The sequence below is a fragment of the Amphiura filiformis genome, chromosome 20 (assembly GCF_039555335.1).
Source record: "Amphiura filiformis chromosome 20, Afil_fr2py, whole genome shotgun sequence".
NCBI classification, from domain to species: domain Eukaryota; kingdom Metazoa; phylum Echinodermata; class Ophiuroidea; order Amphilepidida; family Amphiuridae; genus Amphiura; species Amphiura filiformis.
The window spans coordinates 48711997-48729509 of record NC_092647.1 but is presented as its reverse complement, the minus strand read 5'-3'; the positions used below and the strand labels follow the sequence as shown (position 1 = coordinate 48729509).

The window sequence follows — 17513 nt, the reverse complement described above, 5'->3', positions numbered from 1 at the left end:
CCAGTATTGTGAGGATGGCTTCAAATATTCCCATTTATTGCTGATATGACTATTGATATTTACTGCTGGTATTGACAGGAAGTAGCTATCTACTGCTGATATTGTCATTGATGAAGTAGCAATCTACTGCTCATAATTGTCATTGACTAAGTAGTTATCTACCAGTCAACATTAATAGGTAAATTTTCACGGGAAAATTTTCTGGACACGTGACCAATGCGTATCAATGTGAGTGTAACCTCGAGTCTGATCTCTGACCCCCGGCGGTGACCTCGCTATTCAAGTCTTAGTAATTTTGAATTGGAATAGTATTTTTGACCGCAATTTTTATAGAAATTTGTGCATTGCAAATTTATTGAATATTATGTTATCTTAATTTTTTCACAATATCATCAAAACGTAATTTCAAAAATATCTATGTACGGAAAAAAATATTTATCTACGGAAACTCTTACCATAACATTATTAACTTGCGACAAGTAACTTATTTTGCCTTAAAGGAGGAATTCTTCCTATTCAAATACGTTGGAAGAACACCCGCTGTGCTCGTGGTCACATTCCATAATGCTAATATGTCTGCGCCCATGGGTGTCACGTGTCCAGAAAATTTTCCCGTGAAAATTTACCTATTAATTCTGACTGTCTACTGCTAATATTGCCATTGATGAAGTAGTTGTCTACTGCTGATATTGTCATTGATGAAGAAGCTATCTACTGCTGATATTGTCATTGATAAAGTAGCTATCTTCTGCTGATATTGGCATTGATGAAGTAGCTATCTACTGCTGATATGGACATCGATAAAGTAACTATAAAGTACTATTGATATGGGCATTGATGAAGTAGATCTCTACTGCTGATATTGCTGTGGATGAAGTGGCTATCTACTGCTGATATGGACATTGATGAAGTAGATATAAAGTTCTGTTGATATTTGCTTCGATGAAGTAAATATCTACAGCTGTTATTGTCATTGATGAAGTAGCTATCTACTGCTGTTATTGTCATTGATGAAGTAGCTATCTACTGCTGATACTGTCATTGATGAAGTAGCTATCTACTGCTGATACTGTCATTGATGATGTAGCTATCTACTGCTAATATTGTCATTGATGAAGTAGTTATCAAGTACTGCTGATATTGTCATTGAAGTAGCTATCAAGTACTGTTGATATTGTCATTGATGAAGTAGCTATCTACTGCTGATACTGTCATTGATGAAGTAGCTATCTACTGCTGATACTGTCATTGATAAAGTAGCTATCTACTGCTGATATTGTCATTGATGAAGTAGCTATCAAGTACTGCTGATATTGTCATTGATGAAGTAGCTATATCAAGTACTGTTGATATTGTCATTGATGAAGTAGCTCTCTACATTTTGATATTGTCATTGACGTAAGTAGTTATCTACAGCTGATATTGTCATTGATGAAGTAGCTATCTACAGCTGTTATTGACATTGATGAAGTAGCTATCTACTGCTGATACTGTCATTGATGAAGTAGCTATCTACTGCTGATATGGACATTGATGAATTAGCTATCTACTGCTGATATTGTCATTGATGAAGTAGCTATCTACTGCTGATATTGTCATTGATGAAGTAGCTATCTACTGCTGATATGGACATTGATGAATTAGCTATCTACTGCTGATATTGTCATTGATGAAGTAGCTATCTACTGTTGATACTGTCATTTATGAAGTAGCTATCTACTGCTGATACTGTCATTGATGAAGTAGCTATCTACTGCTGATATTGTCATTGATGAAGTAGTTATCAAATACTGCTGATATTGTCATTGATGAAGTAGCTATCAAGTACTGTTGATATTGTCATTGATGAAGTAGCTATCTACTGCTGATACTGTCATTGATGAAGTAGCTATCTACTGCTGATACTGTCATTGATGAAGTAGCTATCTACTGCTGATATTGTCATTGATGAAGTAGCTATCAAGTACTGTTGATATTGTCATTGATGAAGTAGCTATCTACTGCTGATATTGCTATTGATGAAGTAGCGCTCTACATTTTGATATTGGTATTGATGAAGTAGCTATCTACTGCTGATATTGCTATTGATGAAGTAGCGCTCTACATTTTGATATTGCTGTTATCAAAGTAATTAATCAAATGTGTAATAGTGCCATCTGCAAATATTTTAATTAATGATAACTTTGGGTATAGAAATAAAAGTCGAAAATTCATTCAAGTCAAAGTTTCATTCAAAGGTGTAAGTGTAGAGAATGTGATAACCCCTATATACAGACCAAATCAAAGCACAACTCCTGTACTACTTCACTGACCCTACCAAGAGTCCGACAGGCTCACACCAACATAAAAAACATGTCTGTGAAATGCCTTACCACTGATCATTTGAATGTCCAAATGTCAATGACACTAGCAGATTTTGTTCCGGCCTATTCTGCATTATAGAAATACCGTTGTAAAAGAAACCCCACTAGCTCTATCCAGCTAATAATGCATAATTGCAACAGGCCAGAGATTTTTTATAGTAGTAGATGGAAGGGTAAAGGTTAATGCAAACATCAAGTGAAATCTAACACCTAACATACCTTGAGGCATGCATTTTAACTTCTCATTTAGCTGAGGTTTAATCTCGTCGGGATTGTGAGGACGTTGTTCATTTCAAAGACCATTTAAGTGGCTTTTCATTCTGAATGAATGGACAGATTTATCTGCTTTCAAGTGTTGTTATTTATATCTCACTATGGACCACAATGGCCTCATCCTAATGGCATAGTTTAATAACCTCAATAAACAATCATAGTGCAAAATTTGACTTCAAGTTGCAGGGTATGAGTTTTTGTACCCAAATTGTCAAAGTTCATTCAATGAATGTGCTAATGTATTGGGGTTCAAGAACTGTGCCTGATAGATGAGCATGTACCTGTTGTGGATCCTAGTGTCTTGTACAAAAAATAGTTTGATTGATTAAGGGGAGTCAAAATTTGAACTCGGAAATTGATTTGATGAAATTGAGTAAGATAAAAGAAATAAATTTTGACAGCTGATGAAATTAAGCACAACTTAATGTCACACTCAACTTTACTGTGTTTCCGTGACAGCTTTTTCTATTGAAAGAAAAAAGACATCTGTGTGTGCATATTTTAAAGGGAGGGGCTTTTATCAAGGAATTCAAATATGCCATTCATAGTTTGTAGGTTTTGGGGTTCTTGGGCAGACAGAAAGTACCACAACAGGTTTTATTTTCACGTTTTGACAATTACAAGACCTTATGTGAGATTGTAAGAAGGAATCTTGTGATAGGGTACTTACATATCTTACTTATCATACTGCTATGAATTTTGAAAAACAATGTATATAAGTATGTAAAAAGACTAAGACACTATTTGAAGTATTATCTTGAACATCAACAAAATGTGGCTCTAAATGGTTGTTATCTTCAGTAGACAGCAGAGTAGCTATGAACTGCTACAATATATAACACTAATATCAAACATTTTTAATGTCTTCAGTAGTCAGTGTATTTACTATCTTCCGTAGATAGCACTCTATCAATATCATGGACACCTACAAACATAGGCCTATGGCACAGTTAAATGTTTTCAGTAGACAGTGTATATGTACTATCTTCAGTAGACAGTGTATGTACTATCTTCAGTAGATAGCACTCTATCAATTCCGTTATCAATTAAAAGAAATGTTAATCTCAAAATATACTTAATATATTATCTTTGAGCACCGTCCTTGTCTTGTCTTTTGGTTAGTGATTCCTTTTTTATGTGATGTTTGATTGATTTTTTTGTATAAATGTTATTTGTAACTTTATAATTTCTAGGGGGAGGCGATATATCTGGCCTTATAGGCCTTCTAGCCTCTTCCTCCATAATGTGTTGTTTTCTGTAAATTTTTAATTTGATTGTTTTTGTGAATGTCAGTTTTTTATGGAAATAAATGAATATGAATGAATATGAATATATGAATATCATAGACACCCACAAACATGCCTAGCCACCTGTTACCTTCAGCAGATAGATAGTACAGTTGCTGTCTTCGCTTACCAGTTTGTGCTATCTTCAGTAGATAGCTCAATGATACAAGATACTATTTTTGGTTATTCTTGAATTTGGTATCTGTAAGAGAAAGCTTCTTGGGCATTTGGTGGCATTTTGAAGACCTTATTTTAGCCAGAAACACTTTTGCTATCTTCAGCAACAACATCTAAAATGTCATGGGGGGAAAATGTTAGCAGTGCAGTTCATTATTTTCAGCAGTCTTTTAAAAACCTTAAAAATAGATTCTACAAGATTACTTAATACAAGATGCAGTACTGTGTACTTATCACTTATCATCATTTATAGTATGCTTAATAATTTTGATGAGACTATTGATGTGACATTTTGATCAATATTATTGCAGAGGTGATTGCTGTAGACATGTTTGCATTTCTATAACTTAGCAATGTTTATTAAATTGTACAGCAGTGTGCTTCCCAATGTACAATGGCAGTATGTGAAAATATATTACAGAACATATACTGCTTTCTACAAACATGTTACAACATAGATACTGCCTTCTTACATGGAGACAGGTGTTTTCTAATCAGTCTGCACACAAAGTCAAAATGCTGTATCACCCAGCAAATGATATTACAGATACTGCGTTTTGTTTTAGGAGGCAAATTATTGGACGATTCTACGCGGGGAATCGGGATCCGTATCGATGCGCATTCCTAGGATGCGCATTGACGTGATCTGCTCTTGTGCGCAACATTGCTAACAGATGGCATTGCTAACAGACACGCACACATACTGTAACACATTTACACGAAATGCGCTCACTACATGATCATTTCGCGGATGCGTATCCGAGCGCTGTGTCAACACTTGCTGTTATGGATGCGGATCCTCGTTAGTGCACATTGATACAGGTCCCACTCTCATGTGGATCGCATTGTGAATCAGTCTTATGCCAAAGTATAAGATAGTATCTGCTGGTAAATAACAAAGCATATCAACTGCTCAGTGCCAGAAGTTTGTAAGTGCAATAGCTGCCATGTGTAGCTGCCATGTATAGATGAGTATATACTGAGTGTAAATTGCCAAATGTTCACAGGGCAGCTATTGCACATGCCCACTTCTGACACTGAGCAGTCAATATACTGTGGTTTTACTTGTGAGGGAGTATGACAGCTTAGGATGTATCTTATAAGTCGTCAAATAATATCATCATCCCTTCAGACCATCAGACAGAGTGTAAATACAACTTTTGAAGCTAGACAATTAGCTAGCATGGTAGGGTAAGAGGCTCAAGTGCTGCAAAGGTTTCATCAAAAGAAATGTTAATCTTGAGTTCAAATTTAGCCCGAAACATTCTGTTTGTTCTAAAGTAGACAAACTGTGGTTATTAGCATATATTGTAGACACATGCAGTGATGTGAAAAAGCGGTGGTGTATTAACTTAAAAAGACTTGGCGCTTGTATAATTTAGAGTACATAGATTGAGCAGGGCTGTTACACTTTCCTTGGCTCCGACTGAAATAGTTGATGCATAATCAGCAATTATACATGCATGCAGTAGTTGAAGGTGAAATCATTACAAGTTAATTCACACCTCACAATTTTAAAGTTTAAATACTTTCAATTCAATTAAGCTAGATTTGGAGTATAATAGGTAATCAAATCTTGGAAATGTAATTAAGGTAGTGCATAATTGACAACAGTGTTTGTGTTTTCTTTTGTGAAATGTTTTAAAAGCTCTGAACTCGGGAAGTTCCAATACACTCACTAGGATCCACAACATGTTCATCTATCAGGGCACAGTTCTTTAACCCTAATACATTTGTACATTCATTGAATGACCTTTAACAATTTGGGTACAAAAACTCATACTCTGCAACTTGAGGTCAAATCTTGCACTATGATTGTTTAATTGAGATTATTGGACTATGCCATAGAGATGAGGTCATTGTGGTCCATAGTGACTTTAACAATTCTTGTTAACCCAGAAATATGAGGTAGAAATAGACTTTAATAGCATCCATGCAGAATGCAATGAAATTAGGTTTTCACATTTATTCAGAACAAGCAAACTTTTACTAATGTCTGGAGGATTAATGTTGTATGTTTTCTCTCCCACCACCAGCACCAAAAGGACATACAAGTATATTACATTTCGGAACCTGAAATAAAAGTGGGAGGGTACAAAACAACAACAAAATATAGCCTTTTGCTTTTGTCAACCTTTATAAGTAATCTAAGATAAACTGAGTCATATTACCAGAAAATTTGAAATTTGGAGAGGGAAAAAAAGGATTTTTGGTAACATAGGATCATAGAAAGCTTACACAACAGCATTTATGTAAGGAGTACATGTATTCTGATTTATTAGGATCTAGGCAAGGTACAGTTTGTGAGTGACAAGATTGTCGCCAAAGGTATCTCACTTTTTTTATGCATAAAAGACATATCCATCAAGAAGATGCAAGATGGTTGTAAGATAAAGGCACTTGGGATGTTCTTACATTACTGATAACAAAATGGTTTGACCAGCTAGATAGTCACTTGCCCTACAGACATTATGGACCACAATGGCCTCATCCCAATGGTATAGTTCAATAACCTCAATTAAACAATCATAGTGCAAAAATTTGACCTCAAGTTGCGGAGTATGAGTTTTTGTACCCAAATTTTCAGAGGTCATTCAATGAATGTACAAATGTATTGGGGTTAAAGAACTGTGCCCTGATAGATGAACATGTTGTGGATCCTAGTGAGAGCACATTTCATGTGATTTATCATAATTATATTAGGAAAGCAGGTGGTAACAACATTCCCTGTACCCTTTGAAGTTGTTCACACAAAACCTTTGCACCGATTCATGGTAATGCTCAAATGCAGCTCTAGGTAATCATATTATGGAAACAGATGGTGGTCAATGTACCCCATTCTCTCTGAAAATGGTCTTACAAAACCTTTCCATAATCCGTATCATAGGATAGGTTCTTGTAAGCATCAAAATGTGAGCATACATAATACATTTTTCTGTTTCTCAGACTGAAAAGTTACTTCATTATATCTCACAATTACATCATGTATGCAAATTATCTTATTCTAGGAACATGAAGGCCAGGTCGATTAATGAGATTTGCATACAGTAATGTTGTGTAAGTTAATGAGACAGTTTGCACTGAATATGTTACTGGCAGGAACCTCTTTTTTGAATATGCTTAATTTGGGCATAACTGAACATTTGAAGATGATACATCATAAATAAATATGCTATCTACTGAAGATAGCATACTGACAACAGCAAGTATGCTCTATAATACTGAGTAAACCAGCAGCACTGTGTACTGAAAACATTAAATATTTCATCTGCTGAATTTTGCTGTCTACTGAAGACAGTAAAATGAGTATTGAGTATATCAGTAAACTTAACTTTGTAATGTGGCAAAACAGTTACTTTTTTTCCAGCAGCAGGTTTACATGCTGTCTCATGAAGAGATGTTATGTCCTCTCTCATGAGGCCTTAGGAATGATTAGGAATGTCATTATTAAGTATGCCATCTACTGAAGATAGCAAATATTTATCATTGAACATTTGCCATCTCGTTAAAGTTATATTCTGTCCACTAGAGCACGCAAAAACCTGTCCATGTCATTCTTAATTGTATCAATCAGCAAACCGGACAAACCTCTTCCTCCTTGGCACTGTTTCATTGCAGCATCCATATGATATCATACACTAGGATCCAAAACATTCTCATCTATTAGTGCACAGTTCTTTAACCCCCAATATATTTGTACATTCATTGAATGACCTTTGAAACTTTGGGTACAAAAACTCATACTCTGCAACTTGAGGTTAAATTTTGCACTATGATTGTTTAATTGAGGTTGTTGGATTATGCCATTGGGATGAGGCCATTATGGTCCATAGTGATAGTGTGTCAGTATCCCAAACATGATTGCAACTCAAAATGTCATCTAATGAAGATAGCAGTCCATGCACTAGATAGATAACCTCTTGTAAATAAATAATTGGTATTAATATATCAAGATGTATAGAGGAGGGAGGGGCAACCCCTTAGTGACCGGATGACTAATCTCCCTAGGGGGGTGATTGATGGACTGGTAGACAGATATGTATGTTTGAGATCAGCTGGAATGATAATTGTTTTCAGGTGATGTTAGGATGTTGGAGTTTTATAGTTTTATTTTGTCTCATTGTTGTATTATATGGTCGAATCCAACCAAAAGTGTCCACGGGCCAAAAATAAAAGTCCGAAATAAAAATGTCTCCACAATTTTTTCCTTTTGCCCATTGATTGATGACATATTGGCCTTATAGGAACCAAAAGTGCCATTACTAATCTTGAAAAATAAATCCAGGACGTGTGATAGTAAATGTGATATCAAAACCCAATGTTACCTACGAATACCACTAGGATGCTTTCACTATCGCAATACTAATCAACCTAAAACAAATGGAATATTCCCATTAACGCTTTTTTCGTGTAATGTAGACTACAGGGTGTCAGGAAAATGCTAGCTCAACCAGAAAATATTTGTTTTATTTTTATAACGCGATCAATATGATCTTAGTCAATTTATGCTAGTTTATTTTTGAAAATGAAGTTTAGGTCAGTTTCTGTATTTTATTTATCAAATGAGTATGAATCAATTTACACATTGTATAAGAACGAGTAGGATATATGTTTTCAAGAATATTAGGAATTATAAGCATACACCTAACGCTTTATACAATGAAAAGGTGAACAAACCCGGTATTCAGTAGGTAACATGAGCGATTTAACAATATCTATATTGAGTTTAGAGGTTTAAAGTTTGCTATTATGGTAATGAATTAATAAAATGGTAGTTTTAGATCTCTTTCAGATGGTACGTCCAAATGAATAAATGCTATTACCTTAGATCAAATTTTTTTGATGCTTTTAGCAAGATTTTGACCACTTCATTTTGATATACAAGTAGTTAATCAGCAATTTTACATAATAAATAATTGTTGAATGAATCCGTATATGGGTAATAATAGTGTCCTGGGGTACCGCTTAAAGTTTTTGACAATTAATTTCCATTGGTAGCTTACACTTCATTACACATGTCATGTATTATGCTGTATTCGTAAGTAACATTTCAGTATTTGTAGGTAAGAATTAGACTTTTGGTGGATATCCCAATCAAAACTTCATTTTATAAAGCACTTTGAATGTATCATTTTCTTTATGTGCGTTTATTGATACTTTAGACCCTATCATGTATTAATAATGTCGGTTCACAGCGGTTGAAAGAGTATTGAAGTAAGAAACAAAGGCACTAAAGTGACTTTAATTTGCTTAATTGCACACAACTCGCTTAAAACCGTTATTGCAGACTTGTGAAGTCCATCTTGGAGTTAGTTACGTCTTGTGACCTTTCGTTTGAGGGCAACTACAATTAGCTTTATACCAGGGTCCATCATTATGTTGTCTAGATCATGAGACAATGAGAACAGTCGTTTTTCCATGGTATTCAGTAGGTAACCTTAGCGAAAAACGTCAAAAGTTACCTTCGAATAAATCAATTTGGACACAAATTACTCAGACACCAGAAGGTCGGTAAACATTTAAAATGAAGCACACATGACAGTTGACAAATCCAAGTATTTATCCCTTCTAATCTTCTTTGAATCTGATTTTCTTTCAAATGAGCAGACCGTCGTCTATTTCAGTACATATTTTTCAACAATTCAGCCGTATTCAGTTTTGCATGGTGGGCATGTATGTGAATTCGCAACTTTCATTGACATATGATTTGATAGCAAACATACAGGCCTTCGTTATGTACCAATATGGGCATTGGCATGAATGGCGGTGTTTCACAATACTGTCATGATGTCAAATTGTATTCAGTAGGTAACATTCGGTTACCGAAATTTACCTACTGAATACTTGCTTTTATTGTTGACATCTCAGAAATATTTAAACGCAGGCTATTGAAACTTGGTAGAAATAAAGAGTGTATTACCCTGCACCTATTGCTTAACTATTGTTTACTATTCTCTCACTTTGTGGAAATGACACAGCTTTTAACATGTATTCGGAGGTAATGCATATTTTTTACCAAACCTACCTTTGTGCCATTTAGAATTTCTGGCAGCTAAACACAATAATAAAGATGCCCGAATGCAATGCATTTCAGTATTGGACATATCAAAGCTTGTATCAATCGGCGCATTTATTAGTGATTTCCATTTTTAAAGATATATCTAGTGCTATGAAAAATTGTATTCAGTAGGTAATGTAAAAAAATACCACTCAAAAAATGATCACCAAAAATTCATAATTATGTACAAATATGTGAAAAATTGAACAGGCAATCTTTGAATACACGCCTTTCAGGAAATCAATTTAGATTCAATCCAATGACTTCTTTTCATAACTGATTTAGACGTTTTTAAAAATACTTTAAGAAATATTTTGAAAAAATGGGTAAAAATAGCATGTTTTGGGGTCTCTGTGTCTAAGTTTTTCACAGAAGGGGTCTTATATATATATGGCGAAGCGTATGATCAAGGCGTAATAAACACAATACAAAAATGAATGCCAATTGATTAATACTTTTAAGTTATGGCCCTGAACATGCCGTGTACACTTTTCGTTGGATTCACCATATACTGTCAGTCTTGACTTGATGGCTACTTGGCTTGGTTTGTAACTTCAATACATGATATAGAAATGTCATATTTAATACATGTAGAAAACGACATAGATGGGGCATATAGTGGGCAAAAGCTTTGCCTTCTAGTGCAAGATATCCCATATGCAAACTCTATTGAATATTCCATTTAAAATCCACACTACCCCTGTGGAAGATTTAGCTAAGTCTTCTACAGAGGGGGCATAAGTTAGAATCAAATAGACAATTTGGTAACTTCCATTTGAAATACTCCTCCAGTTATGGAAGATATAGGTAAAGCCATAATACAGGGGAGTATATGGGGTCCAAAATTGTTAAACTCTGACCAATTACATTTGAAAAACTTACTCCCCTTGTGGAAGATATTTCCAAATCTTCCACAGGGGGGAGTGTGGATTTTAAATGGAAGAACCCAATTTGACAGTTGTATATTTCTGTATTTCTGCTTTGAATTGTTTGCTACATGTCGTGGATGACACCTACATGTATTTAGCAGATAGTTTTAATAAATATATTTTGATTTCAATCAATTATGACACAGCAAAGAAACATATTTTCTCCCTGACTTGGATGGGTCTAGCTCTAGCATTTTGTTTATGAGGCAAATGCACTTCTATTGAGTTTGTTATTTTTCACTGACTTGGGACCAAAAGGTGCATACCTGCAGCCAACAGTTCTAAATTTCATCATCAATAAAGCATAAGGCTAACACAATGGACCACAATGGCCTCATCCTAATGGCATAGTTCAATAACCTCAATTGAACAATCATAGTGCAAAATTTAACCTCAAGTTGCAGAGTATGAGTTTTTGTACCCAAATTTTCAAACGTCATTCAATGAATGTGCAAATGTATTGGGGTTAAAGGACTGTGCCCCTGATAGATGAGGATGTTGTGGATCCTAGTGTAATGTCAAGAACTAAACAGCCCCCTACAGGTGCATATTCATTCATTTGACATGTTGATTTTAATTACGCCATTACATACCCCACCTAATGAACTTTTTCACCAGAATGATCTAAAACGTGACATTGTGTATCAAATATCACCCCAGTCTCCGATCAATACATCTGAATTTAAGATAGGAAGCAGTGATATGAAGATTATTTGCCAAATGAAGTGTTAGCAGACGACACAACCTCCCCTCTCTAGGGTATCCCAGACTTGGGAATATGACCGTACATTGGCGCCAACATCATCCCCAAAATTGTTGTAAAATTCAGTGATGCATTGATAGTGAGGGACTAGTCATCGCCATTTATCTTCATTTGATTGTATTTACCCGTCCTATAATTTGTCAGTCCAATGCAAGAAGGTCATAATTAAATAGTGCTTTTTGCATTCAGGCATTTATTATGACTTGCTGGCAAAGCAGCAATCAAGTGTCCATGTGTGCACATGAAGTGCAGGTGTGAGTTTAGAAATCAAACAAGGGGGGAGGGGTAGAATTGTTCCTTTTTATTACCATATTTGATATCTGCTTCGTATCATTCTATCAAATAGAACCAACATGCCATATTTTGGAGTGATAAAATTTCACTCAAAATACAAAGTGTGACGGCAAGAGTATTTGTTCAAAAAAGTGGAATCTCCCCACTGTGAAATCAAAGTTGTAAGAGTTGTCCCTTAGAATCTGAGTGGCCTTTTCAATATTACATTTAGAGTACATGAATAATATAAGTTTTTCCAGCCTACTGGCTGTTCGGGTAAAATTTGCATAATGCATTTATGATGATCTTTTGGATGTAGGCCTATTATTACTAAAGGCATATCCAATGTAATTACTACTTCTGTTTTAAGTGTAATGAGTGACGGGACATATAGGCCAGGTCAAATTACGACTATTTAATTGTTTTTCCAGTAGGATTGGAAGGATGGCACAGAGTGTGATCATGTGAAACTGCCAGTATCTAAATATCTATTAGCAGTCCTGGTAAATGTTATCATTTGTCATACAACACTATAAAAGGCGGTGCCACAGGGGCATGGGGTGCAAATACTCCCCCCCCCACCATCAGAACTCTTTCCCCCAGTAAAAACCCAAAATTACGGAAACTTCCACTTTTTACAGCATTTTTGCGCGAAATCTGTTGATTTGCACCACCCATGAAATTCACCTCCCCCCCGATAAAAATTTCTCGCGCCGCCACTGCACTATAATAAGGACTAGTCGCAATCTCAGGGTCGTGATATGTTTTGTTTTCCACTCCCGAAATGCCCATGTATTCTTTTACATTCAGGTAGTCTTTGTCAAAGACCCCCACAATCCACAATCGTAGTGATGACAGGCTCAGCAATCCAGTGAGCAGCATCAGTCCAACAAGCACACACCCTGAATATGGTAGCAGTGTATCAGTTTCACAGGCTGTGACAAAGACTACTTTTCAATATATTCTCATAGAGGAAACAAACTTCAGCATTTTGTTTTGTTGTTTTTTTTTTTTTGGGGGGTGTTTTTGAGGGGTTTTGCCTAACCCTCTATCAATAGCTATTGTTTATTTTGTAACAGTTTGTTTTTATAAGTTGTTATTGTTGTGATTTTTCCCAATTGCTAAAATAAAGGCTTGTTGTCTGCACTTACCATACCTGTGCAGGGTATGTACTTGACTTAATATATAAGGCAAAGTAATAGAAAACAGCTTGAAAGTACACCCCTTTTTCACTCTTTAGAACAATCTCCTCACCCCATTTACGATGAGGCACTAGCACTCTCAACAGCGTACTAGTACTTTGTGGGACCTATAGTGTTTTTGTGATTGCTGAAAAATCAACTTCTCAGTCAATTTCACTGTCAAGTTGTTGCATCTGAATTGCTTTAACCCCTTGGACACTACTAGTCATCTAACAGCATTTATGATTGGTTGATAACTTGAAATACTCATTTCAATTGCCAATTATGACTAGGCTTTTAATTATTTATGGTCAAACTTGCATTTGTAGGTGATCTTATTAATACCCTCTGTGATTGGTTCAAAATTGGACACAAGATTAATTTTGGCCAATCGGCAGGTAGTTCTCATGGGGTTAAACACTTGACATTATTGGAATTTGTATAGGCGATACTGAGTTGTTTATGAAGACCCTGCTCTTGTTGTTGTTCCTGAGTAGCCTATAGTGTAATATTCATGTTTATGTTAAATTAATTTCCCAAGTCAAACTCGCATGCAAAATGTGTCTTTTTTAAAACACAAAACATTTTTAAAAATGCTAAAACAATATGTGCTGTATTTCAATATACATTGCTACTTTAATGACAGCATGTTGACATTTTTGTGAAGACTATAGTATTGATGGAAAACTGCTGTAGTTTACCCGGAACATAACTCTAAATTCCCCCACTTTTCGGCTTATATATAGTCTCACCAATGCAATTTAGTTTTCCTCAGTTGGCAAAATATTGAGAAAGATTCTAAAATCCTGTTTTGTCAGCCATGAAAATGTAGACTAAATGTGTGTTTTAATGTTGCGTAGGTTTGTGTATTTTTAGAGCAAGTGTAATGTAGGTCGCTATAAGTGAACTACATCAAGGATTCTAGAATAAATCAGCGGGGCATTGAGAATTTGTCATCATTTATTGTATAGGCGTAATGGAACCATCTCAAGTTGGTTAATCATGTGAACATTGCATTAAAGACGCTAGTAATTAATAAGAACTGTGATATTAAGTGTGAAAAAAAGCAAGATAGGTATCTTCAGATCTATGTGCCTCACACACCAACTAGAGGCTGGACTCATTGATTAAAGATGTGTGACCAGATTGACAACCTCATCCCCCACTTTACCCCATCAAAATACAGATTTTGGTATCAGGTGAAAGTCCATATTTTTCTCATAACCCCAGTGAAATTTTATGCCTGGAATTATGTTTCGTATAGGAGGTTATGAACAAAAACATGGTATATGAGTTCGGTAGTTACTATCCTGGAAGTTGTGTATACTGTTTTCTTGGCCACTAGGATACATTTTTGCCTCTAGAACCCAAATTGCTTGAGTCATTGAACTCAACTCGGAAAATGTTTGGGTGATGATCCTTTAAACTGACTGAAACTCACTAAAGCTCACTATGAAAAGCACTGCACATACACGCATTCCATGTGAATTGTGATGCCATGACGCAATCAGCCTAAGTCACATATACCCAGAGAACCGCCGACCAGGCCAGCGTAACCCCATGGCTACAGGTTGGTGATCTTCTGCGTAGCATGTGAGGGGTCCGAGGTTCGAATCTCGGGGGTACCAAGTGACTTCTTTGTTCATCTTCTGTCCTTTTTTGTTTCTTCTTTCCCTTCTGATAGCAAAAAAACCATGGGTTGGGTTAGGGTTAATGTTAACAATATTTTACAATCTCATTACAATCATACATCTTTAATTTAGCTTTATCTCATATGCTAAGTAACAAATTATTCGCCCTGCCAAGATCAAAAACAGCTTTATCAGTGAGGGTGATCTGCCCTTGATTAAAGTCGGAAATGACTTTGGCAATTATTTTGATGATTTGATCATTGATCGCAATCTTCCCATCAGTAGATTGAAAGTCTCCTTAGGCATGCTGTGATGACTTGGCTTGGGATTCAACTTTGGATGCCCAATCAATAAGAAATTTAACATAGCGGATACTTATTTGGGAAATTATATAACTAGCTCTAGTAAAGAGCCTCTGCCACTACCTATGATCCACAAGCAATCGGAGGTGCTACTGTCTATGCCGAAGTTGGCGCTTCGTGCCTCACTTTTGACGCTGCGTGCCTCTACTCGTGCTAGCTGTTCAGGCATCCCCATCCGCGGGAATTGAGCAAGTTCTAGAATTACTCTACAGGTGGTTAAGTTTCATTGGGAACTAGTTTGTTAGTCAGTTTGTCTGTCATTCTTTCAATACATTTCTCTATCATATCAGTCATTGTGCATGTCTGTTGCCTTTTTAGGAAAGTTTGATTATTGGCATCAACTTTCTAACCCAGTAGAGTATTGGAATTCCTTTAGAATTCTATTTATTTATTTATTTATTTATTTATTTATTTATTTATTTATTTATTTATTTATTTATTTATTTATTTATTTATTTATTTATTTATTTATTTATTTATTTATTTATTTATTTATTTATTTATTTATTTATTTATTTATTTATTTATTTATTTATTTATTTATTTAACAAGCAAGATAATGTAAATATAATTATAAAAAAAAAAGATGAAATAAATGTGAAAACGGAATGGCTATCTTTTAGAATACCCTACCATTTTTTACATTCACAGTGTATGTGTATGGGTCGTTCATAAAAGACCCCCATTGAAAATCTACAGTGGTAGAGTATTCTAAAAGTTTGTTTGAAATATTTGTTTTACAAAATCAATTTCTACCTGAATTTGATTTAACATAAAATGTCTGCCAGTTTTAGCCCATGTACAGATCCGGGGTACAGATATATAAATTTAATTGATTTGTCAGGAAGCCTCATATTTAATTTGATCATATCTTGAAGTATCAAATTAACACTTAATTAACCCCAAGGTTACTCCTCCATTTCAAATCATAACTGTGTTAACGAGTTAGTGGTGTAAAATAATGTACTGTAAAAGTTGAAATTTTTGTTCTACATTCATTTTCGCACTTTTCGCCTTCCAAGCTGCTACCGTGAAAATAACCCGGGAATATATTCCTTGTGTGTATAGGTCAATGTAAGGAAACATAAAATCGCAAATTTAAAAACAAGCGAAACAGTTCAAAATTGGCAAAACCTGAAAAATTAATCACATAAAAATTTCCGAAATTTTGTGTAATGAAATTTTTTTGGTGTGAATTTTTTTTACTTTGCCAATTTTGAACTGTTTGTGATTTTAAGTTTCCTTACATTTACTTATACATAAAAGGAATTATTTGCATGTTGTTATTTTTCACGATAGCAGCTTGGAACGTGAAAAGCGCGAAAATAAATGTGGCACAAAAATATCTACTTCTACAGTATGCAAATCAAGTCATCTTGAAATAAGCTAACAAATTTGATCGAGAGATTATTGGTGTTATATTTGGCCCCTAACCTTAGGACACCTAGAATTAATTCAAGTCTTCAATGTTATTGCTGTGATCGTCACATGCTTACATACACACTCAATGCAACAGTGACAATCTACCAATACAAACATTGAGACTGGGAGAAGTCTAGCCTAAAACTAAGGACCTCCTACACATGTAGTAGTAGATAGGTCTTCCATAAACAATAGTTGATCACTGACTCACTTGAAACTTCCATGCTTGAAAGCATATTGGGCCCATTCCGAAGTTGGAGGTGTTACAAACTGGTTGCTGCTTCACGGGCTGCTTCAATCTGCTGTTCACAAAAACCATGTGGAATATATAAGGGTGACTTAGAAAGGATAAGTGAACAATTTGATGAAATAAGGGAAGGGTTGATACCCACTTTAACTTGAGTGAATTTTAGCCAGTTCTGCAGCTGCTCTCTGTTGAGATTATATGGATAAAGGCTATGTTTTAGCATTTTTCCTCTAATACCTATGGTTTTAGAGAGGCTGTTGAGCTGAGCGCTGTTGTGGAGTAGCTTCATAAACTTGCCTGTAACTTTTGTGCCGTACTATTTCCTCCATTGGAATGTACTTCTTGTAAAGTCTTTTGTTATGCGTAGAGGAATCGTAGACATAATTATGCGACAGTGCAACAGGTGTGAGGTGAGTGGTATTTAAAAAAAGATATCGGCAAATTTTTGTTTATTTCAAGTAAACATATGTACATACGTGTTGTGTATGGAGGGTGATAATAGGTACATTTCTTAGGTAAGATTCTGACCTTGAGATTTCTAACAAAAT

At 35.3% G+C, this 17513-nt stretch overlaps 1 protein-coding gene across 5 annotated transcripts in view; it reads left to right on the top strand.

The window, feature by feature from the left end:
* Positions 1–17513, top strand: part of LOC140141894 (colorectal mutant cancer protein-like) — a 532683-nt gene that overhangs the window by 451056 nt on the left and 64114 nt on the right. Inside the window, exon 1 of one of the 5 annotated variants that reach the window (XM_072163771.1) lies at positions 17214–17375. The exons of the other annotated variants lie outside the window; for them this stretch is intronic. Coding sequence (XP_072019872.1) covers positions 17325–17375 — 51 coding nt within the window. The 5' untranslated portion in view covers positions 17214–17324. Of the gene's footprint in view, positions 1–17213; positions 17376–17513 lie in introns of those variants that run through there. 5 annotated transcript variants of the gene reach the window in all.